The sequence below is a fragment of the Anas acuta genome, chromosome 3 (genome assembly GCF_963932015.1).
Source record: "Anas acuta chromosome 3, bAnaAcu1.1, whole genome shotgun sequence".
Classification (NCBI taxonomy): Eukaryota; Metazoa; Chordata; class Aves; order Anseriformes; family Anatidae; genus Anas; species Anas acuta.
This window is the reverse complement of record NC_088981.1, coordinates 71157867-71183644: the sequence shown is the minus strand read 5'-3', so window position 1 is coordinate 71183644 and position 25778 is coordinate 71157867. Positions and strand designations below refer to the sequence as shown.

The 25778-nt window shown below is 36.5% G+C and overlaps 1 protein-coding gene across 8 annotated transcripts in view; it reads left to right on the top strand.

The window, feature by feature from the left end:
- The first annotated feature begins 201 nt into the window (after positions 1–201).
- Positions 202–25778, top strand: part of ARMC2 (armadillo repeat containing 2) — a 65977-nt gene continuing 40400 nt past the window's right edge. For 3 of the 8 annotated variants that reach the window (XM_068677745.1, XM_068677742.1, XM_068677748.1), the window contains exons 1-8: positions 202–353; positions 438–558; positions 3868–4124; positions 5402–5474; positions 7673–7841; positions 9026–9236; positions 12518–12568; positions 22315–22385. In XM_068677745.1, the coding sequence (XP_068533846.1) occupies positions 3907–4124; positions 5402–5474; positions 7673–7841; positions 9026–9236; positions 12518–12568; positions 22315–22385 (793 nt within the window). In that variant the 5' untranslated portion in view covers positions 202–353; positions 438–558; positions 3868–3906. Of the gene's footprint in view, positions 354–437; positions 559–635; positions 778–1004; positions 1148–3867; positions 4125–5401; positions 5475–7257; positions 7424–7672; positions 7842–9025; positions 9237–12517; positions 12569–22314; positions 22386–25778 lie in introns of those variants that run through there. The other 5 variants (XM_068677747.1, XM_068677746.1, XM_068677744.1 and 2 more) reach the window with 4 other exon arrangements.

The following is a 25778-nucleotide window of genomic DNA, read 5'->3' as shown; positions in this document are numbered from 1 at the left end:
AGGCAACAGCACGCACCCAACGCTCCCACTGAGTAACTCTTGGCAACCCTATGCTTGCACTAAGCCCTGAGCACGACCCAGGACAGGCTAAGTGAAGCTCCTACCGCCTGAAACCCACCACCCTCGGACTGATAACATAGCAGGACCCTCCCCGGCGACTCAGGCAGGCAGCACCCACTGCCTCCAACACCCCATGGAGCAGCCGCCATTTCCCCCCCCCTCAGCTCCCCTCAGCCCTCCCGTTCTGCCCTGCGCATGCGCAGGCGCCTGCGCCCGTCCCTGTCCGCCATGGCCCGCAGGTGCCGCGGCTCCGCGCGCGGTTGCCATGGGGACCGGCGGCGTCCGGCGCTGTGGTGAGCTGGGGGGGGGGGATGGACACACACGGGTTATCACACGACTCTTCTCGCTTTTGAGCAATTTTGGGTCTCTTCTTCCAGATTTGATTAACACCCACGGAAGGTTATCCCTTTGCTGAAGTGCTTTCTGCTTCCATAAGGCTGAAGCCGGGGCTGCTGCGAGGCGCGACGCTGTGCTGAGGGAGTGCTGAGGTAGCTCTCGGTGAGTAAAGTGTGGAAGCGGTTAAACGGTGCTGCTGTGGAGATCTGAGGTGGGATAATGCTCAGTGTGGTGCTACAGCGGGTGGGATCAGCCATGCTTTGCTCGTTAAGCCGGGGTGGGTGCTGCCAGGGTGCAGTTATCCTGCTTCTGGAGGCAGCTGGGGTTCCCTGAGCCTCTGCTGGTATCTATTGTACAATAAAGGCAAGACCTTTGGGAGAGGTGGGAAGAAAAGGTAAGAGACCAAGTGTATTTTTTTGGAGTGTAATACTCTTCTGCCTTCCAGTAGAGAGACAGGGAGGAGCTTGGCATCTGCCCTTTAGTCAGAAAAGGGTATAAGCAGAGCTTGTGAAAAAGGGTTTATATAGGTAATCTTACAATTACAAAAACAATCAGAAATACGGTCTTTAAAAAAAAAAAAAAAAAAGAAATGAAATGAAAAACAAGGGTAAAAGCAGCTGGTGCAGCTGTTCTCATTTCTTCATTCTATACTTCTTTCTACTACTTGCATTCATTTGTTGCACCTTGTTTCAGATTGTTGCCATGGAATGATTTGAGTACCTTATGCTCATCAAAGTCAAGAAAGCTTCAGGTGACCGGGAGGGTTTTTCCTTAAACGTGGATCTGGGTAGTCATTTTGTTGGAAGAGAACGGGCATAACATAGCTGGTGGGACTTACTCAGAGCTTCTGGGGTGCAGGACGCTGGAGGGCAGGTGAAACTTCTTTTTGGAGTGATGATGCAGCAGAGCAATCGCTTGATGCTTAAATATTTCAGCCTTAGGCGTTATAAAATAGAGGGTACAAATCTTTCTCTGCCTTTTGAGAAAGAGACAGTGGTCGTATTGTCTGTGGTGGCACGCTGTGATGGCACAGCTGCCAGGCTCATTCAGGTAAAGAATTACCATGGCTCCCAATTGCTTGCAAGAGAAAGCGTTCTTACCCTATCATGTGTGTACTTCTGATATTTTAATGACACTGCTTGCCCATTTCTCTGTGCTCTATTACATTTTCTGGCTAATGGGGTATCATTTAGTAGTATATTTGTATCCTATCACTACTGCAGTTTGGAACACGCATAATGGTACAGTATGCCACAATTAGGAAGTGTTACTGCTCTGGTGGGGTCAACAATGAGTCTTAAGCTGGCCTTGCTGCTGCCTGGCAGCCCCTGCTCCCCGCTCGGCGACTGACAGCGGAGACCATGCTGGCAGCAGCAGCAGCAGGGGAAGGCGATGTGCTGCAGTAGCAATGCACACCTGAGCTCAGTCAAGCATTCAGAATAGGCCACAGGTTCCCTTTACAGCATTAATTATTAAAACTTTATTCTTAATGGATTGGACGGGTGATTAAGGCAGCAGCCAAATGGTAGGACTTGCTAATTAAGCTGATGGTGGAAAAGCGCCTCTTACTAGAGAAAATGAAAGACCTGAGAGGTGAAGACAAATGAAAAGTTATCATAATGGAAGTTTGGTCTTAACTGCAACTGGTAAATGGAAGTACTTCTAGGACAGACAATCTGCAGCTGACAATAGAATTAACAAAGAACTTAAGCCAATTGTATCAAAGATGGTGCCAATCCACTGAAACACTTCGTACCTCTCAGGTAGCTCCTTAGTTTAATTAAGGAGAGCATATGCATAAATCCCATAAAATACACATTCCAAAGTCAGAGCACAGAGATTTCAAGAAGTAAAGAAAATGATGTCCTTTAGATATTAAATCTAAGGTATTAACATTTATATTAAAATTAGTCAATGTGTCTGGAAATACATGGACTATAAAAGAAAAAATGTGAATGATTTTGCATCTCTGACCTGTAGAATCATGTGGATTATGATTTAGTATCATTTCCGTGTATTGATGGTGAGAACCATGTTGGATATATGGCCTACATGGAAGACCTTCAACTTACAAGTCAAAATCTTGACTCTGGGTAGTGGGGAGAATACTGAATGGTAACTTACCCTCTGTGTTCAGTGAGAAATGGCTGTATAATTGTGTCAAATAGCCTGCTGCAGTGGAACTGCTTACTGAACTCTCTTGAATCATCAGAGAGGGAAGAGTGGGAATTGTAGCCAAATTCAGTTTCAGTTACAGTGAGGAAAAATAATGTATCAATAGTAACAGAAAAGATTAAAAACACTGAGAGGTTCAGGCTGCTGCTTTGTTCCTGTGTTTTGCATTTCTGTGTTGGTGCACTCTCCTTAACATCCACTTTTACCTGGCGTAGTTCAGCTGAAAGGAGTGGATCATGTGTTAAATAAAGAGATTGTGCCAGCACGTACAGGCTCTGAAAGAAAGAACAGAAGGGGTATCTGGAAACTTGAAACTGCAGAATACAAAGAAGTGGACTAAAAAAATAGAGAAATAGGAATTTTGTTCCATAGTTTAGAAATAACCAAGATGGCAGCACCTGATCTACTGTCAGTTCATTGTCATAAACTGTGTGAGAGGATAGAAGTTCCCCGATGCCAGTCTGAGTCAAAAGCAGTGCAGAAACATTTTTATGTTTAGGTAAGTTTGAAAAACAAATGGAATATTGGTTGGTTTAAGACTCGTGATGAGTTTGCTGCAAAATGACAAGGACGTTATCTACAGAGACCTGTACCAGGATAGTGATTGATTTTGAGGGGGCTTGAGAGATTAATGAAGCAAGTCTTCCACTGCTCACTGTGTTTGCTAGAAGATGCAGCAGGACAGAACATTGACTGGAAGTTTGGGTTTATTTATCTTATGTTAGTGTTACCTGTGTTTGCATGTGCTTGGGGGTGGGTTGGGGAGGAATTTCTTTCAGAAAAAAAAAATAAAAATGAATTGCCTTAGCTTATCTTACTGATAACAATACCTCTTTCACTTATTGACTTCATCAAGGGCAGCTTCCTAATAATTTATATTGGTTATTTCCAATGAGCTTAGGAAATAAAGTATCTCTTTGCAGCATATTATTGAATTTCTGTTTTGATTATTACAAGTATTCAGGTGTTAAGAAACAAATTTTCTGTAGTATTGGAGAGCACCATGTTTGACCAAGAAAGCACAGTGGTACTGAGCATTCTGGTTTTTAGCTCCCACTAAAAAAATAAAGGTCCTCCACCTCAGATGCTTTCTAGTCTTCTTCAGAATTTTCCCACAGAACTAAGAAATAGCGAGGGAAACAGTATCGGTAAGTCCTTATTTTCTACCACTTCATCACTCTCTCAGATTATTTTTTTTTTGGTAATAGTTTTTACCTTGATATACTAAAAAAGGATATTAATGCATTAATAATTTGTAACTTAAAACTAGCATTACATTCTGTGTCTTCTTTATAGGTTTTACAGTGTTCTTCCTGTACACTGCTTTGCAGAGGAATGCAAGCTTCAAAGAATAAAAATAGAGAAAAGACAGAGCCATTCTACAGGCTTTCGGTGACAAAGCAGAAGACCAGTTCTGAGATTATAAATGAAGCCAGAAATGTTCTACGAACACTAAGAACTCAGAGGCCATTTACACCTACAGAGAATCAAAGGAAACTTTTTGGATCCAGATCCTCACTAGCTCCTCAAAATAGACCTCCTTCGGTTTTTAGGTACAGTGACTTTAAGATTTTTCAAATATTCCTTAGCAGCAAAAGATCTGATTCTCAAATTATGTTTCTGGTGATTTTTTCCTGTGTTAGTCTGTATCCCTAATCACATCCTTTACCTTATTCTAATAATGTCTACTGTTGTAAATCTACGTGTCCCAGATGTTCCTGTGGATTAGAGCTAGAAGAGGCAGTTGTTACTCAAGTTTCATATGCAAAGAACAGTATAAGAAAATGGATTGTAACCTTTTTCTTAAGACAATATTTTAAAAATTGAAATAGTTTTTAGCTTTTCCTTAGAAACTGTGAAAGCATGCTTATTGCTACATAAACTGTTTGTATGCCAAATCTTCTTTAAGATCTTTTTCAGATCTTTTTAAATATAAAATTGTAGCTCTTGAGATTAAATTCTGTTTAAAACTGAGCACTTTTTCACTACTTAAATTATTTCTTACATATCTGTATGTGGCTTTGTTACCTAGCATAATTCAGAGTTCAATAGCTTTGGTTATGATTTTTGATATTCTCCTCTCCCTTTTATTTTTTATTTTTTACATCCATCTCCTCAGTCATTTTTTAGAATTGTCTTACCTAGAGAGCTGTAATGACTGTGGGGAGGAGAAATCAGCTGTCTTTGTTAATGTTAAGTGTGAGGTCTGCCAGAAAGGGTGCTAAACCATGTTTGAATGGTGATACGAGTTAAGTCAGTGGCCATGCTGTTTTCAAGCACTCTACACGTCTTATATTCCACACTGTGTACTGTGTAGAGTTGTGCTCTGACAGAAGGCAGGAACCTGAGAGTGACTTGGCTGTGCTTATTGGTGACCAGGTAATAAGATCACTCAGGCTAACATCCATGCTTGTTCTATCTGTGCTATAGCAAAGAGCACGCTCGTGCCTTTACAAACCAGATTTTTCTGCCCTGCAGTGTTTTGCAGTATGTGTCAGACAGCTTTGGTGCTAACCACAGTTGGGTTTGTGCATGAAGTTAGGCTTATATTAGAGAATTGTTGTAGATGTATATGAAATATACTGTATCACAGCACATGTACAGGCAGTCTGGTAATTCTTCTCCCCTGATGCTGCTGAATAGCCAGATATTGAAGTTAAACAGCATTCATCAAAGAAGAGTGGTGGTGTAAAAGTGCTCTCTTCCCTTTTCTTTCTTCATCCTTTTCTATATAGTCATTGGCAAATGATGGAAGCGTATTATTTAAAATAAATAAAACAATACACAAATATAATCACTGCTTTATTCATTTTATGCTTCTTTATCCTAGCGTTCATGCTTCCAGTTTTGATTTGGCTGAATCAAGACCAGTTTCTGGTGTTCGTCTTAGCCCACTGGATTTTGTGAGTACTTTGGACATGACTCTATGCAATGTTGACATGGAAAATACATGAATTTATACAATGCAACACAGTGGTAGGAAAGGATCTTGTTGAAATAGGTTGCGGAGAAAAATAAGTCTGTCATAATGTTAGTCCAGGACTTATAAAGTCAGCTATGTCTTTTTTTTCCTCCAAAAATAAAGCTTGAAATATTTTATACTGTTTAAATATTGCCGTATTGCATTATAATTATAAGTGACATTAACAAGAGTTAGAAGACGGAAACTTGAGTCAGCTTTCTCGTTTAAGATGACTAAAATACCAAAAGGTCACAAGCATCAACATGAGCCAACAATGTGCCCTTGCTGCAAAAAAGGTTAATGGCATTCTGGGCTGCTTTAGGGGGAGTGTTGCTAGCAGGCTGAGGGAGGTGATCCTTCCCCTCTACTGAGCATTAGTGAGGTTGCATTTGGAACGCAGGGGCCAGTTCTGGGCTCCCCAGCACAATAATAACACAGAGCAACTGGAGAGTTGGTGGCCCATTAAGGGCCACAGAGATGGTGAAGGGTTTGGAGCATCTCTCCTGTGAGGAGAGGCTGAGAGAGCTGGGACAGTTCAGTGTAGAGAAGAGGAGGCTCAGGGGGATTTTGTCAATGTAGATAAATAGCTGAAGGGAGGGTGCAACGAAGATGGAGCCAGTCTCTTTTTAGTGGTGCCCAGTGCCAGGACCAGAGGCAGTGGGCACAAAGTGGAACACAGGAAGCTCCCTCTGAGCCCCAGGCAGCACTGCTGTGCTGTGTGGGTGATGGAGCAAAGGCACAGGTTGCCCAGAGAGCTTCCCCTCTTGGGGATCCTCAAAAGCCAGCAGCTCTGGGTGTCCCTGATTGAGCAGGGGGTTGGAGCAGATGGCCTCCAGAGGTCCCTGCCCACCTCAGTCATCCTGTGATCAATAATATGAAAGTAATTTAATTAATGGTGTTTTGTATCTGAATTGCACATATATAAAGTGTAATTGATTGTCATTTATTTAAAAATTGGGTAGAGGTACTTCTCCCTCTGTGAAAATTTTGAATTATTTTCATTTTATAAATGTATTTGCTCTGTACATTTTTATATTTAATCTTTCAATATAAAATTGTCACAGTCACTGTTTAATATCAGAGAGAACAGAGTGTGCTAAAACAGTGAAGTGTGCTTGCTGTAGTACTATTCCTTCAGTACAGCAATCTAAATGTGGCATTCTTCGTGAAGTTAGGCAAGAAAAACTATTTTCAAGAGATGTCATACCATATATGTATATATTAAATATATCTATATTTGGATTTAAATGTTGGTGTTATTTTTTTTTTGTTTAGTGTGTGTGTGAATTGGGGGAGGACGCTCAATGCAGCTTCATTACTGTTAAGACCAATGCAAAAAAACTGCCTTTATCACTTTACCAACCGAGACACATTAGTACACTGTAAATGTAGAGCTTGAATTAGTTGTGGGCAGTAGGTCTCAGCTTTTACTTATCTTCAGCTAATGCCAGGGAGGGCTCCAGAGGATCAAACCGAAGGTTTTCATATAGATTGTTTATTATAAGAAAATTGGTGGAGAACCCAGATATTAGAGGGTGACATGTTTATGTAAGGCACAAAAAATTGTTTTGACGTTCAGAGTGTTGGTCACATCCTCTAAGATGTGAGATACTGACAAATAAAATGAGAACTTGCAAGTTTCTGGATCTGCATGATTTGTCACAGTGTGATAGGAAGTGGTATATATGATACGAACAAGTTTGAAGTGTTTTGAAAATACTACTTTAGCACTCAAAAACAAATCGTAAAGAACAGTTGTGCCTCTAGAATTGCTAGCAAAAGTCTTTGGCAGAACATTCTTGTAATAAATAAGTGCACTGCAGATGATGTTAAATAAGTATTTCTGAGGGAAACAATTCCAAGTTTCAATTGCTTTGCTGAGCAAGTTAGGTTAGTTGGTTAATTTTTTTTTTTTTGTACCCTTGAAAGTTTGCTTTTAAATGGCTTTCTGCGGTGATATTGGTATAAGTGCTCTGGCTCATTCAGTGGAATGTTGTCATTAGATTTTGGATATGTCCTCTTAATGAGCAAACCCAAATAACTCCTTATCTCTTTATATAAATCATTTGTGGTTGTTTTTTTAACTGCTTAAATTAAAATTGTGCTTTTATTAAAATTTCTTCTTTACCCTTGTGACAGAAGCCAGTACTAGTCACTTGTGCAAAAGATGAAGATCCTTCCATATCCCTTCCAAAGCCTGCTGTGGATGCTGCAGAGGTTAGAAAAATCAGCAGTGCTCGGGCACGCTTATTTAGAAGAACTTCTCAGGGAAATGTCTTTCCTGCTAAAATGGTTCCTCCTGATCAGAGTAAGTATCTCATTTCCTATATATTAAAACCCATCATGAAGTTATCATTAGTTACATTAATTATTGTATTAAAGAACTTTCAAGTCCTTTCAGAGTAAGTTTTAAAAATACTAAATGGCTTAAAACCAATTGTGATAATGTGATTTCCAAAAAAATGATACTGGCTTTCACTTGTGAAAATAAATTGAAAGCTTCTCAAGTGCCTTTGTTTCCTATAGGTTTTTAAGTATTTTTTTTTTTTTTTTTCTGAAAGCTTTCTTCAGTGAGTAAAATTAACAGCAAGTGCTGAAACATTTAACGAGATAAGGAGATGGCATCATCTAAGGAGATTCTCTGATGGATTTTTGAGCATAAAAGGAAGAGTAAATAGGAGTGATATGTCTCGACAGGCCTCCAGCTACTTCATATTTGTTGTTAAGTTTCATTAGTGGAGACTTAATAAAGGTCACTAAATGTGGGATGTAAAAGTAATTTTCTTGCAGATGGGAAATTAAATTACTTGAGATCTTGGTTTCCTGCACACTGGCTCATTGTATGTGGTGGAACTCTGTCTTTAATGATGACTCATTTGTAATAATGACAAGAATTGTCATTTTATATGATAAACTGAATATCTCATTTTTTTACTTTATTGCAAAATAAGGCTAACACACAAAAAAGCTTACTTTGTTACTGTGTACATCTTGTAGAGTATCCATTAGCCCTAATATGTTGAAGTGACTAATTGGAGAAGTTGAAAACCTAACATAGTTATTGCCTCGTGTTGCCTCTTCTTGTTCTGGTGTCCTGTAAGTGTTTACCTAGGTTTTTATTGCAGGTTGTTTTCATAACGGGTACGTACCAAGGTACAAAATTAACAGCTGCCTTTTTCCTGCCTTCTTAATATTCAAATTCTAAAAAGTAATCACTTCTATCACAAGGTACAATCCACTTGTCTGTAAAAAGGCAATTAAAAAGTTGAGAGATTAAAACATTAAAAACAAATCAAGAAAACTTAAATGATGTTCATAAAAAAACTTTGAATACTTTGCTCAAAATAGTCTTAAGCTTTCTCACTTTTTATATTGATACAAGGAAATTTTGATAATATAACATGACAAACAAGTAGTTCATTTTGAGCTCCCTCATGTGTATTTATTGTGTAAGAACAGTCCTGCAAAATATATTCTCTTTGGCTATTTCAGATGAAGAGAAGCTAGATTCTGAAGAACCAGCTAGGATGAGTAATCTTTGCAGAAGTAATGATACCTGCTTGACAGAGCAAAGGGAATACACACCATTTAATGATGAAAGTGGACAGTTAATTTGTAATGAGCATAGCGGCAGCAAATTGGAGAGGGAAGATGTCCTAAAAGGCACAGCAGGAAACTTTTTATTTCAACTAAAAGGTGAAAGGTCAGTATTGCTCAAGTATATCAATGTGCAACTTCCACACAATGCTCTTTTTAGTCATTCAATTGTGTGAGTATCAAAATATTTAGAATTGTTGGGATTTTAAGGTAACACTATTTGTGCATTAAACCAAAGCTGCGTTCAGATTAGTTGGCAGAAGAATTTAATAGCTGTGTTCTCAGGAAGTTTCCACACTCAAAAGACTAATTTGTCCAAAAATTGTAGGTAGGGAGTTGCTTGCTATGCTATAACTTTAATTTTTTCATCATTCATATTTTCGAAACTTAGTCTTTTAATAGATCCATATAGAATACTCAAGTTTAAATTCAATGTGTTTTTGTTTGTTTTTTGTTTTTTTTTTGAAGTTGAAGCCTGTTGTTTTAACATTCTTACCTTAGGTCCATAGATAAGTAGAGCCATATTTTCAGTTCTGGTATTGGGGAAATATGTTCATACACAAAAATTGGCATAAACTCGTTGGAAATGCAGGCAGATTTTTATGTGGGCTTTGAATTTTTTTAGTTCAGTTTTGTCAGTGATCAAAGAGCTGTAACAGATTAGTGAGACTTACATGCACACAGCCTGATTTTAGTGAACATAGATGCTATCCATTCTGTAATTCACAATTAAGTCTTTTCAGATCAGAATTAAGGAGAGGAAAAAAATCTCTTGTAGAGGGAGGAACATTCTGTGAGACTAGTCAGTCTCATGTATCAGTTGCTGCATTAGTAGTTGGACAAACAGCTGTTTGGTTTGAATAATATTGAAAGATCTGACAATCTCTACAACAAAGAATGAATAACAATTTTCAAAACATAGTCTATAAACAATTGGTCACCATTAAATGTTTGTCAGTAAATATCTTCTTTCTAGTTTGTTGTTATGCTTAGGAAGAAATTATTTCCCTGGGTTTTCAAATGCTTTGCCACTAGGGAGTTTTTTTTTTTTTTAACAAAAAAACAACAACAAAACAAACAAACAAACAAACAAAACCCACACCCTTTCATTAATTAAGTTGATAATGGTACTGAATAGTTTAAAGAATGTTGTCCATTGAAGCTGTTACAGGAACTGATACGTAGCAGAGCTATTGTAATACTCTTCTTTCATGTTAAACTGAAAGCAGCTTTAAAACAAAACAAAAAAAAGATTCCAAAAGACTGGAGTTGTAGGAGCAAAGAACAAATTTTGTGTATCCAAGGGGAGGGAAAAGGAGACAATGAGTGACCCCGACGACTTTCTAGCTAAAAACTGTATGGATTATCATACTACTACATAAGTTGCTGTAATTTGACTTTTATGTAGGAAGTTGTGGTATGAAGTAATTTGGTGTTGCAGTTGAAATGTGTAGTTAGTTAATGGTGTCCAAGTGTCTCTAAAAAGAAAAGGTCATTTGCTACTTTTACTAATTGGAGAGAATGACCTTCTTTCTGAGTCATAATTTTAAATCTTGCAGGTATGCTTAAACGGTTAATTTAGAACTCGTCATACATCCGTGCTATCCATTCAAAAAATACGTGCTTATCCTTTATTGGTGACTTTCTTGAGTCACCATCCCTGGAGGTCTTCAAGAAATGTGTAGATGTAGAACTTAGTAGCATGGTTTAGTGGTGGACTTGAGTGTTAGGTTAAAGGTTGGACTAGATGATCTTAGAGGTCTTTTCCAACCTGAATGATTCTATGATAAGCTTGAGAGCTCCCCAAGTGTGTTTTTTTTTGTTTGTTTTTTTGTGTGTTTGTTTAAGATTTTCTAAACCTGTTTTCTCTAAAACAGAAGAGTAACGTAACATTCTTCCCTCTTTTGGTGTTTAATTCAAGATGCGTATTTTTGAATGGTGCATCTTTACCACCTTCTGTGGGTTCTGCATGCTTTCTGTGTATGAGACAAAAATGATTTTTGCCAATGCTTCCTAAGAGATCTGCCTGTGCGACCTATACTCTTGTCCCAAGGATCACCAGCAACATTTAGGTGCTCGTACGTTTTTGAGTAAGACATGACTGTGATGTTGCAAAGTACACAAGAATAATACCAGGTGTTTTTGCTTTAGTAAAGGCCAAGGGTCCCTTGGGCTATTTTCCCATCTCAATCAACCCAAGCAGTTCATGTCATCATATGATGGAATGGCTCTAAGTAATCTCAGCTGCTCTCATACATTCTAAGTCATTACTAAGACTTATGCCAATAAACCCATTAGTTCAGTATTCACGTGATACTACATGAGGCAGGCAGACTTTGATTTATATCCTATTCTAAGTTCAGAGATGTCATTCTTCATCTGACAAGGCAGTTGAAAGGTATCACAAATCTGTCCTCCAGTGTATTTCCATGAGTTTCTTCTTGATAGGAGTTCCATATACACGGTTTCACTACCATAGAGGGATCATTGCAATAGTAGAGTTTTGGCGTTCTTTCTCAACAGAACATGTTTATATTTGCTAGGAGATTGATCTGATTAGATTGCAGCTACTCCTGTGTTGTACATACTTAAGGCATCTTGTACAAAGTTAAAAGATACTTTCTATTTAAAGTATGTTGAGTTCAGGAATAATATGGTGAGGACTTAAAGGAATGTGAAAACTCTTATTATCTGGAATCTTGTCATCTTCCATGTTAAGCAGTTGTGTCTGCCTCAATTCTATTTCCCAGTGATCTAAAAGCCCTTGCAATAATTAAGCAAGAGGATTGTAAAGGAAATACAGGAAAAGGTGCCTGAGACTCCTCACTGTCCTTTCCCTGCATTTCCTGTGTGTGTGCCAGAATATTTTTTCTAATGAACTTGTTTTTCTGTTAATAGTGGAACTGTAGGGCATGCCAAAATAGTATGGCAGATTACTGCTATTAATGCCATTACATTTATTTCAAAGGGAACAAGAGGAAAGTATTTTATTCTAGCTCACTTTCCACCTCAAATTCTTTTGTTGTCCAAAGAACTGATGAAAAGAATGAACAGCACTAATGAAATCACTACTACTGTATAAAGATGCTTTTTTTTTTTTTAAAAAAAAAAAAAAAAGAAGACCTTTTGGGAGAAGGGTTATTTGTCATTTGTTTTGCAATACTGTTTTTCAAATAACCATCTAGTTATAATAGAAAAGATCTATTAATTGAAGCAGATTGAATTTATTGACATGTTGCCTCAGGAAAGCAAAGAGCGGTTTCTGACAATCATAAGGAAGCTGAGTTTTGTTTTCATCTTCATCCAGCCATTGTGCCTTGCCATCTATTGTGATTACTATAGAAATGAAACTTCTAAAATGTTTTCTGCATTCATATATTTCAACAGAAGTGTCACCGGTGATGGCAGATTTGCTGATGAAGAGCAACCGTTTCCCTGGTGAGAAAAAATGATTTTTTTTTCTCCTCCTCCAATTTCTCAATATTCTGAAAGCTCAGATATCATCCCAGGACTGCTTAGAAACATGGGTGCCTTCAGCAAGGAAAAGCTTGGTGGCAAACAGTTTGTTCCCAAGTGGCCTGCTCTACACTTATATTAATTAATGATTTCTATAAATAGCTACAAAAGGATTAGAAGGTGCTGTAAGGAAGGTGCATCATGCCCTGTTTTCTATCACCACTGCTGTTTGTAGTAAATGCCTGTTTGATGTAGTTCTTAAGTATTCATTAACTGTTTCTGTAAGACAAGTTTCTCTTTCCAGTGTTCTCTTTCCAGTGCTTTTTAGAATTCTGGAATGCTTTAATAGAATACAATAAAAGCAGTGGATGAATGCTGGAAATTGTTTCTATCTGATAGCTTGAACTAGCTCCACATCTGTGCCCAAAATATCCTTTTCTTTTTTTCCTCAAAGTAAAGAATACCTACAGAGGAGAGAGATTTCTTTCCTGACGAGAGTACCCATTCTATTTTGCTCTGGTTGAATTTTTAAAATTAATGCCACAAAATGAATATCAGCTTGCTGTATTGTTTAGCTGATATTGCTGCAGATTATCCTGACTTTCTTCAGGATCTGTCTTTTCTCATTATATATATTCATAACTTTTGGAGTTCTTACGAAGATACAGAAGCAGAAGATTAATCTACTCCTAATTATACAGAAGCAGAAGGTTAATCTACTCCAAACTAATCTTTCTCTATTTCTGCCTCAGTTTTACTAGTTGTTAAGACTACTGATTTAAGAAAGAAACAATCAAGTGGTGGAAAAGCTTTTGCAGGGTTTTCTAAAGAGTTTTCCAAAGAAAATGTGATAGCTGCTCTTCCAAGAAGGTATCCGCAGAATAGAAATTTTACAGACCTCTGAGGAAAAGAGCAACAGGCAACAGTTATCTCTAGTCTATTCACTTGTGAAAGAGCGGAGTTCAGGCATGCTTTTGCTGCCTAGTCCAAAGGGAGTCTTTCTGCTCTAGTTCTTAGGTTATTGGTCTCAAAATGTGGGAGATCTAGGTCTTGAGAGTTCTTATTCCTAACTGAAATTGAGGCACCAGAATGGAAGTGCCTGCCATGGAAGGAGTAAAGGAAAGGCAATGGACAGTCCAGGTAGGACTGGAATAATAATGAATTTAGATTGAAGTTTTGTTTAGAATGAGAATGCTTATACAAGATTCAGATTAGGAAGATGAAGATGCTGTGGTTTTCAGACTAGAATATTTAGGCTTGTATTTCAGGTGTATTTTTTTAATCATGAGAATTCATCTGTCAGTTGTCTGCTTGCCTAAAGATACCCTGCCACAAATAGGAATTGTCAATAGTACTTTGCATATTAGGCAGAAAATGCAAAGTCTGAAGAATATAAAGGATGAGGATATAGGGTTTTCATCAATTCCTATTATTCTTTTAAGCCGTGCTATTTAATATGTACACCAAGTTCTTCAACAGTCTGTATAAACAGAATACCGTATTCTTTTTATTGCTGGATCTGTCATAAGTAATGGACTATGCTCATGATTGTGTTTATAGAGGAACTGTTATTTGCTCGTCTTCAGGATGACTCAGAGTGTAGTTGGCCTATTTGTCAATATATTTTTGCAAATTATGTTGCCTCTGTATTATTTATCCTTTCTCTTATCAGTAGTATCAGATAATCTCAGTTATACCTTTCACTCCCTTTGTTTTTTTTTTTTGTCCTTTTTGGTGTTGTTAGTTATGATATAATCCTCTAACTCTTAAAATAATTTCAGGACATATAATCAGTTGTATGTTTTGAAAATCTTTGTAGCTGAGAAACAGGACTGATTGAAGATTTGTGTAATTGGTTTAATACTTTAATTTATACCTTTTTTTAGCTGTCTGTAAGTAATACATTGTCTTCTTTATGTTTTCTAAAAGAAAAATAGCCTTTAAATATTGAGCTGTTATACTAAGTCTTTTTAATTTGAGGCACATCCATTACTTATTCCCACATTGTGTTTGTACCTACATTGTTTGTCCCTGAGATGACATCATAGAAAGGAAAGTTCAGTAGTAGTTGAGCAAAATAGGAACACGTTCTCTTAAGTAGCTCACTGAAGGTCAATGCTGTGTCTAAAAAGATAGAATGCCTTGCAGGTACTATGTTGTGGGTCTGGAAAAAATCACCTTGTTTAAAATAAGTTAAAAAACATATTCCCCTTTCGATCAATGAATTACAATAGAGAAAACTAATTCTGGTGTCCTTTGACAACGTAAAATACCTGGATAGTATAATTAAATAAGAATAAATGGATTAATAAACATGCAAATGTTAAATGGCATATAGGAAATTAATTTATGTAAGAACAGATAATTAAGTAAAATATTAATTTTCTGATTTTTGCTGAAAGCTAAAAACAATTCCTATTAGTTGCTTAGTTTTGAAAGTATCAATTGGAATTGTGTATAGACAGGAGGGAGGTTTTCATAACGTGTTATTTTTTTTACATGTATTATCTGAATAGTTTCTTAAATGTGTATCTGCTCTTACTCTTCAGTGTGCTTTTTTTTTTTTTTTTTTTAAATACTTTTTTAGTGTAAGGCCATCTTTGACTTCATGTTCAGACCAGAAGGATAGTAAACCCAGCAGCTGGGGAGTCAGGCTGGAGTTTGCAATCCAGTTTTTCTACAATATTCACAGTCTTCAGATGATTAATTCTGTTGCAGAGTACACCTGTTATTAGCAGAAGGATTTGAGTGTATGAGTCTTGATCAAGCAGAATTGTGAACCTTGGTGTGTGGTGGGTTTTTTATTTGGTTATTTTTTTTGGTAGGGAGTTAAATTCTGATTGTGTTTCAACTGGAGTGAAATTTGAGCTGATCTGTGGATGTTGACCAGCACTTTTGGTGGAATACTGAGCACCCACAGAGGTCTCCCTATAAAATTTTCAAGTGTAGTCCTCCTAAGTACTGCTTTTGTATCCAAATGATTTGAGTGGTATTATTTCAAACTCAAAATGTGAAATTTTAGCAGCAATAATTCCCCTGCCATGGAAAGAAGATTGGTTTGCATCTTGACCTGTAAGACAGCTACTGCCGTCTTCACGAAGTGTTCGCATTAGAAGTATCTTTTTTTTTTTATTTACAGTGCGTAGCTTTTCTGATTGTAATGATTGTTTACCTAAAAGAAGAAAGGAGAGCAATCTTGAATTGTTGGCTTGCAAAGTATAATTACTCCAATGGGAGTTAGATGTTCAGTCTAATTTTAAGTGGTGCGTATTTACTGAATCTCAGGGAAAGCATACGGGAATCGTACTTGTTTGCGTATGATATCAAAAGATCTTAAGAGCGTGTTGGGCTGTTTAGTGGCTAACCCTTTTCTGCCTTGAGCTAACTGTTCAGATTTTAATGAACATTCTAACACAGATGGACAGCATTGATCACAGCCTGCCTCTGACCCATGTGCAAGATAAACATACAGTGCACATACACACAGTTTTGAGTTGCTTAGTTTTCATGTTTACTCCATGGAGTCTGTAGCATCTCTTCTAAGTCAAGTTTGCAACTTTTGATGTAATGTTCTGTACAGCAGTGGTCTGCCTTTCTCTTTTTCCTAACATCTAGGAGCCTTATCAAAGTTGCCCGTCCTCTAGGCTGAAGGGGAACATTTTTGTGTTTTGAAGGCTTAAAGACCTTAACTGATGGAAGAGTTCAAATTTTCTGTTAATTTACTGCAGATAAGCAGAAAATAGTTGAGTATGCTTTATTGCATTACCTTTGGGGGTGGCATGTTCAAGTAATGGTCCAAAATACCAGTGCTACCTTTCATACCAACCATTGAGATGCATGGTGTTATGTTAAAGAGTTCGCTTTTCAGCAGTATATTTCTTAGGGGTTCATACGTTTTTGCAGTGGAAAATTTTGGGTGTTTAAAATTGATGGTTGACCAATGATAAGTACGCAGTGACTTTGCAGTAATTTTTTCAGAACCTGAATATCCTGATATTCTGTATATTATACATGTCAGCAAAATTTTTGGGGGGAAGTTTGCTTGTTTCATAGTAAGGGAAGCATGAGTTTGTTTCCTGTGTGATTCCAGTTCCTCTCGTTCAGTATAGTCTTACAGGTAAGATGTAGCAAGACGTGGTTTATATTTGATATTAATATGACCTGGACTATTTAATTTTGGGACCTCATGTATCTGAAGTTCTCTTAAGTTTGGAGACACAGAACCCTTCCCTTGTTTCAAGATCTCTTTTCTATGCACTTGTGTGCACCAAGACCCTGTCCCTGATGTGTGTTTCCACAAAGGTGCTTCAGTCTGCTATTAACATGTATCAGGAGAGCCTTTGTTCTTATCCTGTGTAAGAAAATACCCTTTTAGACAGATAATAAATTAGTTAGGGGAGCAAGAAAGATTCAGGTTCTTGCAGCAAGTCCTGCTGTTTTCTGTAGGGACAAGATGACTTTTTGTACCGACTTTACATTTTCCTCTAGCCTATCAAGCAGTTTATTTCAGAGTTGTGCTTTATCAGAGCTACCTCACATCTGTGAGGTATTTCTCTAAGCCATATTTTCCACAATTAAAATCTACTTAACGAGTGTTAAAGCATGAGATGTGTCATTATTTCTTCCTATATAGTCGACCTGAAAATTTTCAGAAAAATTCTGTGGTTGTTATTGAGCTGTAGTAGAAAATATGCACTTCAGCTAGGGGATTTCTTGAGGGATTGTGTGGTAAAAGCTCTTCCTTTTCCCTTTTACCCTCCTGATTTTAGCTAAGGCTCTTCAATTATAGTGCAAGTACCTGTATGCCTGTAGATGAGTTCTGCAGAGTTGTCAACAAGTTCTGTTCATATTTTAATAAGCACCGTGGTCTTTCTGAAGCTTCATAGTATAGTGTTGTCCAGCTGAATGAAGACCCAAAGGGCACTCTGAGACACTTTTCCAGATCATATTTTTCTGTCTGTGGAAATCATCAGTGTGATTTTTATTTATTTATTTTTTTGTAATCAAACAGTATGATGAGCACTCAAAAGAAGAAAACTAGTTATTTACCCATTCTTTTTAGAGACTTACTGGTTGTATATGCTTCCACAACTTATCCTTGCAGGTTCTCCCTTTGTAGTACATTTGTGAATCTTCAGTTGAAAGGAAAATACAGACCTGCTTCAAGAGTTAAATGATCCTAATCATTTAACAGTAGAACAATGCTGTCCTGGATACCGCTAGCGTAAAAAATAAACCTGAATTATAGTGTAGCTGTAGTCATGCTCTGAACATACATGTCAGTAATGTCTCAAAGAACAGTCTTTCTAAATGACACACCTGCTTCAGGACTACCCAGTACTAGAGGAGACACTACTATGATTTAGCCTGGAATTAAACCCCTTTGTTTCTAGTAGTCCTACTGATAGTGAGCAGGCCCCCGTGATCTGCTTAGCATTGCTCTATGTCTATTCTTCTCATCACTTAGTCAGACTTCTTGATTTTGGGTGTAGATGTCTATCTTCCCAATGCATGCAATATATGTTAATGATGATGTTCAGTGCTTCTATTTATGTATAAAGAGTCTGCATCTTATTGCAGTGCCTAGTCTACTTTCAGAGCCTTGTGAAGAGTTTGGTTCTCTTCTAGATATTTGAAGACCTGAAAACATCAGTACGCCAAGGATCCAAAACAAAATTGCTCTTGAATTACATTTCTGGGTTCTAAATTAACCAGGAGGAAGTAAGTTTGTGGGGGCTAAAAGGCAAAGAATTAAAAAATAAAGGGGGAGGGGAAGAAGTGGAATGATTACAGTGATTACTGGGGAAAAAGGAGGGGGGTAATGCATAAGGGGGAATGATGTGAGGGCAGAAACTGAAGGAGAACAACTAGGTGAGACACCCCAAGAGCATCCTCTATTTTCTGGAAGCATCAAAGAAGCCTGTTGGTCACTGTTAGAAGACACTGCACAGATGGACTCTGCATGACCTATTGTGGCATTTTTATGTTTTTGTCACATGAATGTCCAGTGCACTTTTAGATTATGCACTGCTGATTTTGTTTACCTAATCAAAATAAAGACAAGAAATAAAAGGGCTCTAATGCCAAACAGTGAAACTAGCAGTAGAGAGGCTTGCTTATGAGGAAGGAACTGAGAAAATTAGAACTGTGGTTAATTGGTAATGAAAATGCTGTGCAGATATCGATGTATAGCAATTGTGTGCTCCTAATTAGTTTTCTGACCAAAAAAAAGCATCAAAAACGAAAGAAAACAGTTGATAAACTAAGATGCTCTAGAAATTTATTTAAAAATAATCTAAATCTACCCTAACTAAATATTACTTGATAAAGTGCTACTATAGGTTAGCACTGAGACCAATGTGTTACTGAGAGCACGTGGATGATAAGAGATCTTTCATGTGGCAGCAACGCAGACTAAAGCTCGTTATCAGGAAGGAACTTCTGAATACGTCTCTCTGAGTGTCTGTACTTCTGTGTCTTGTCATCTGTTTATATACTAAAAGGAGTAGTTGAAGACAAGCTTTTGGCCTAACTAGACCATGTTTAGTTTCATATTTTTATAGAAGTGTAAGTTCTGTAAATTCTAGTAGTATTGGAGCTTCTGCAGATGGCACCTTCAGAAGACAAGGTTCTGCTGTTTGTCTTGCCAAGCTGTCTTCCACATAACCTTTTCTGGATTCAATGTTGCTGATGTTTGAGATACACTAGTGTTTTATATGGAGCTGGTGGAGAGAAAATGGTGTTTTGTTAGCCAGTCTCTGGAAACTCCTTGCATGTTAATTCCTCCCATTTTTTGTCAACAAAAATGAGTTTGGTTATTTCGGGATCTTCATACAACCCCTGCTTCCTCTCGTTAAGCTTTGCTGCCTCACTGATCAAACATGCTTCTTAAGAGGCAAACCTGCAGAGAAGCATTAACCTAGGGTTAGTATTACACTATGTACCCCTCTTAACTGGTAGCTAGATAATTGTGATGCAGTTCTTAAAAATGTACCATTTCCTGCAATATTTCTGAATGTGAGAGATTACAGATTTACCATTAGCAGAGGCTCATGGCTAGAAAAACAAACATATAAACACACAGGGTTTCTGAATGAAATACTTTCCCTTCAGGATGCATTACTTCACAGTCCTCATGGTCTGCTCACATTCAAGAAAGCAATGTTCCTCATACGGGCTACTGTGATTTCCCTCATACAAGAGGGATAAAGATGAACCAGTTGCCAAGTTTTTCCTCCTTTATAAATCATCAGAGCCTCTGTCAGTTGATTTTCTTGATGAGTCCCTTATCAGCTGATCAGATTTCTGCCAATTGACTTGGTTTCCAAGGCAACTGCTCTCTTGACAAGCCAGTTCCCTTCAATAGTAGGTAACTTATTTTTTAGAGTAGGTTGATTACATTTTAACTGCATGCTTCTTAACAAGATCTTGCTGCAGAAGTTTCAGCCCTACATGAAAGTGAAAAGATAACAAAGAAGCAAAAGACTGACTAAAATGGAGTTGACAGCACGGTAAAGATACATAAAGTGATTTCATAATCTCTCACAAAATTCATAAATTGTACATATTCCCTGAAGATAAGCATGCCCACCAGTTGCTCTCATTTATATATGTATTCAGGGTATTCTTTTTCTGAAAATAATGAAAGTTCCTCGGTTCTGTGAATACGAGCAGTGGAGCAGCCTGCTTTTGCAAAGAGCTATGTCTTTAAACCTATTGATACTGATGTTTAAGGAAGCATAGGTTTTCACCAGGCTTTTATTTATTTTTTAAAAACTCAGTTCAGACTTTGACATGGTCTTCCCCTTCGTTGCTCATACATAGACTGATAACTGTTCAGGTTACCACATCCTTTGCTTCAGGGTCTCTTCTATTCAGCTGGTTTTGTATTCTACAGAACTTGTGGGATTGTCTCTATTGAAGTTTCTTCGATTCTTCTTATGGATTAATGTTTTAGAGTAAGAGAAATGGACAGGATATGTGGTTTTTTTTTTTTTTTTTTCCTTAGGAGAGCAAACTCAAACATCTATATTCTAGATTCATATATCTGTATGAATATAGGCAGTCATGCCTATAGGTAGCCATGGTGTCATTATGCCTACATGCAAGTTTTAGGATACTGATTTCTGAATATAGCTGGATTAGTATTAAGTGACTGAAGTAGTTGTTCTCTTGCTTATTCAGTGTCCTTTCCAGAGGTTATAGTCTTGGTTTCAGGGATGACAAAACCTTATAGAATTATTTCTGAAACTTCTGGAGTTTGTAGGACAACTTATTCACATGAGTGAAATCAGGTATTGATTTGTGTTAAAACACTAAACTGTATTTAATGTGTACTATAGAACCTTCTTTCTTAGCCTACATGTATGTGTGTACAGATGTTGGTCTGTTTTAGGGATGTAAACACTTACCTTTTTCTTTCTTTTAGTCACTTTTTCCCAAGATGACTAGGAAATACTATGTATGAGCTTCAATAATTTCAAGACAGTTTGTATAAGCGTTTGGATTTTAGAGCACTTAAATCCTCATGCTGTAAAGGAAAGCATGTTTCACTGTTAGCCATAATAAAGCAAGTGTTCCTCTGTAATGTGATTGCTTGGGAAATTTTTGACTGATCACAGTCAGCTTTCCAGTCCCTTTTATAGGGAAGTCATCTTACAAGAGCTTTGTGTTTTATTCTGTCTCCATCTGTTGATAGGATGACTTACATCTCTGTCTGGACTGGCAGACAGGATTTAGGCGCCAATCCAGCAAACCACTTAAAAAACAGTTTAGCTTTAAGCTTTATAGCAACTAAATTAACAGGTTAAAAAAAAATGAAATAACGTTGCTAACACGCTACTGTTAGCCGTAGAATGAAATTTAGGAGATTAGGTTGTATTGGTACATGAACTATAAATGGAATAAGAAGTGTGAAATAAAGCATGTATTGAGAATAGAAAACATAGATGAAGACCTTTGTCTTCAGTACAGAATTTAAGGGAGGAAAGAGTCCTGTATTAATAATAAAAAGAGTCTATGTTATATACATGGAGATCAATGCCTCTTGGGTGTATAGATCTGCAAACAATAGATTTATTCACAAATGCATGTAGCAATTTCCTTTGGCCCAAAAGAAGTCTACTAATATAATCAACAAGAATTAAGGCATTGCTTTACAAAAAAATAACATCATGCATTTCTTTTACTAACAAAACTAGTCTACATTATGCAATTAGAAATAGTTCCCATGCAGATCTGAAAATTCTAATACTTACATTAAAGTTTGTCAAGGTTTGTTTCTTTGAAAAATCTTCTCATTAAATCTTGTAGAAGTGTTAATTCTATCATAAGAAACCGTTGTCCTTGTGCATGAATAAACCTACAGTTTTAAAGTAGTAAATTTTGTATTCATGGTGATAAAAATTGGATCAGTTTGATTTTAGGTTGGTTCAGCTTCCAGTCTTACTGTACAAGTGGAAATGCATCAGTTTGTATTCCATAAGAGTGACCTCTTGTGGTGTAAATATGTCAGTATTTCTGAAGGAGTTTTCTGTAATACACACTGAAGAAAGTTGTACTTAACGTGTCATTTTAATGAGCAAATAAACTAACAAATTAGTAAAAGTAGTTTATATTTTCCAATAAGCTGTTAATACATGGATCTTGTACTGACTATATGTGAAGAAGGAGGCATTTTGAGCACTGTATTCTGTTATATTTCTGTGTGTTTATGTTGTATCTTTTAGTGACCAGATGAGAAAGCCTGGTGTAGGTTCATTGTGGCCAAGAAGTGCGGGGTGGAAGAGAAGACTAGCAGGTACTCATATAAAGCATTTCAATTTCCAGTCAAAGAAACAGAGGTTTTAAAATTATCGTTATATTTTTTGTGTGTGTATATATATATATATATATATATATATATTTATATATGTGTGTATGTGTGTAATTTATTCTTATCTTTGCAGTTGTGAAATACATTCAAATAGATATAATCTATTTTTTGTGATTTGGAGATATTTTTTTCCCCTGTATTTTTTTTTCTAAATGCATTGTATTTTTAGTATTGGTATAGAGGAATAATATTCAAGAGATACTCACTCTAAAATCTGTTGATGTTTTCTCTTTTGGTTTTCTCATACGTAGTCTTAAAAATTTGCCAATCCCTTAACACTTCATTGTCCATCACTTCTTGTAAGCTCGCATAATTGCACTGAAAGTAATAAGGCTACCTCAGGCTATATTAGCTGAAGATACAGATTCTGGGTTCCCCTGTAGGGCTGCATTTTGCTAATTTTTACATAACAGATTTTAAATAATATTTTCTGAGAACTGGTATGGTTCATACATAGCAAATGCATATTTCAGAGTCTGGTATGCAAACTTGAAGTTTTCTACTTCGCTGTTACTTTATTACTATTTCACTAGAACTAAGCAGCTTTGTGATTCTGGATTGTTCTGGCAGAAGCTGTGATATGCTCTGCTTTTGTTTACGTAGAGAAACTGGGAATACTTAACATATCATGGGAGTTGTTATTCTATGGGGCTGTATCTTCTCCATTTACAAGCCTTTTAATCTATTTCTGCTATTTTATTGGAGAAAAATCATGTGTGTTATTATGATGTTTTTTAATATCTACTTTTTTTTTTTTTTTTTAAACATCATATAGCTTCCTTAATTCATCCTTAACCACAGAATAAATAGTGGGATAGCTGTAGGAAATCTCAAAAACTTCAGTAAGCCAGAGGGAGTGTTCATTCACAGATTATTTCTACTTTCAGATTTCTGTTTGTACTTTCACGTTTTAGAGAGGAGGTAGACTGTTTTCATATTGGTGTAGACATAGCCAATAAGTATTCCATGAAAAGGTTAAACACGGTAAGTCAGGCAGTACACAGCTTTTGAAAGCTCAGTGTTGCTAAGGCTCTTGTATTTACATGCTAAAAACAGCAACCAATAAATGTAGGCTGATTAGTGATTTTTTTTTTTTTTTTTTTTTTTTACCAGAATGCAAAGCTGTGGTTAAGACCTGTGAAAAACTGAGACAACAAACTTCAGTTTGCTAAACTCTTTTGCTTGAGTATTTTTCCTATTGAATTACAATTTGCTCAGTTAGGAGGTTTAGGACTGTTTCTGCAAAATTTCAACTACAACTAGTACCATAACTTCTCATCTGCACCTTAAAAATCTCCCAGGACTGGGAGTTCTGAAAGTTTATCATTTATTAATGTCAATTTTCTTTACAATCACATATCCACTGCTTATTCTTATTGCTAGGATTAATATTGTTTACTAAAAGCTACTAATCTTTTTTTTCTTTTTGATAGTTACAAGAGATACCTGACTAAAAAAAATATACCATGATACAACTTATATTTTATATAATCTTTTTTTTTTTTTTACTCTTCTCTTTTTCTGATGGATATCAAACAATTGCAGAAGAGTGGCATAAACCTTCGGTTCTTTTTGTTCTGAACTAAAAATTAAATGGCTTTTTTTTTTCTTTCTAGTAAGACATCTGGTTGTATCTGCAAATACATACATGAACTCTTCTATTTATTGCTCCATAAAGTTAAGCACGTGCATGGTTAGGAAGTTGATCCCATCTTAGCATTTACAAGAAGTAGCTGTCAATTAGAAAGAAAAGGGACAGTTAAGTAAATATGTGGGTTTTGTGGCAGGCAAGATAAGTGGAAGCTATTCCAATGGTCTTGTTTCAGCCATGCTCTTTCCGTATCCTGAACAGAATTTACACTGCCGATGCTGCAGTGTTTTTGTTAAACTACTCCTCAGATCTAAGACGGAGTTCATTTGATCTGGAAACTTTAATAAAAGGTCTGCAAAATAAGTAAAAAATAATAATTATGTTACCTAGTAATATGTACTTACACTAATATGCATATATGCACATACCAACAATATATATTTATAAAACAGCAGCTTTTTTTTTGCATGATCTGTGCTAATATATATTATTGATAGATTTACTCTGTGTAAAAGATACAGACAGTCAATATGGATATACAAAAAAGTGTTTGTTTTTTTTTTAAATCTCTGGATTTATTTTTTTAAATAAAACAAAACTAAACATTAAAACAGTTTAAAATTGTTTCACTCTTTCAAGTAAAGCTCAGCATATTCATTTTTTACGGTCTGAGATACTGTCCTCAGAATGCAAACCTCTTTGTACTCTGGTTTAGATTTATTGTTAGGTTTGAACTAGCTAAGAATTTACATTGTAATTTAAATGCAAGAGTTAGTAACAAAGAGCAGGAGATGCTTTCTGATAAATCTGTCCCTTAAAAGTATATATGGCTTTGTTCTTGTTACTTAGTGGAGTTGTGTGGCTTACTTCCCTATTAAAAAAAAAAAAAAAAAAAAAAGTTAAAACCTCATAAAAACTAAAAAAAAATAAAAAAATAAAACAACCCACAACCAAACCTCAACATTATAACAACAACTTTGTTTGTTATCAAGATAAGGAGATTAACCTGATCTTGAACTCCAGAGATATGCCTGCGTGCATCTTTAAGCAGTTGTTAGCTCCTTCCAAACTCAAGTTGCACAGAAACTCTGGCTCTCCAAGAGTAATGGGCCAATGGTCAAGACCAGAATTTTGTCACTTCACGTAGTGCCAGGTAAATGTGAAAAGGATGTACAACAGATTGAAATAATTCTCAGTGATGCTGAATTCATATGAAAGTCAGTACTGGAATCTATTTTTTTATGAAAACCCATTTTTACCAACAGCCTTGTTCAGTCTGAGAAGAGATCCAAGCTCTAAGTTTTGCTTCCAGAAGATTTCCAGACCACTGATTTTTTTTTTTTGGTCTTCCAATTTTTAACTTTCTGTTTGCTGATAGACATGTTTTATATTTCCTTTTCAAAAGAAACTAGAAAAAAATCTTTTTTTTTTTTTTTTTTTTTTTCTTGAAACTTCTGTTTTTGAAGGGGATAAGGTTTCTGACAACAAACAGTAGCTCTTTCTCATTCACTTTGTAGGAAATTGGTTGAGGGTGGCCAAGAGAGCTGGAAATTGGTTGATTTCAAACTTTCTGACATGTTTATTGGAAGCAAAACATCTTTCAGATATCTGCACTTTCCTATTTATCTCCCAAAATTCTGCATAAGAAATTGTCTAACGTGTAACAAAGAATAGAGAGAAGTTTGCATTTTATGTGAATTTAATCAGGAAGTTTTCAAAACCTGATT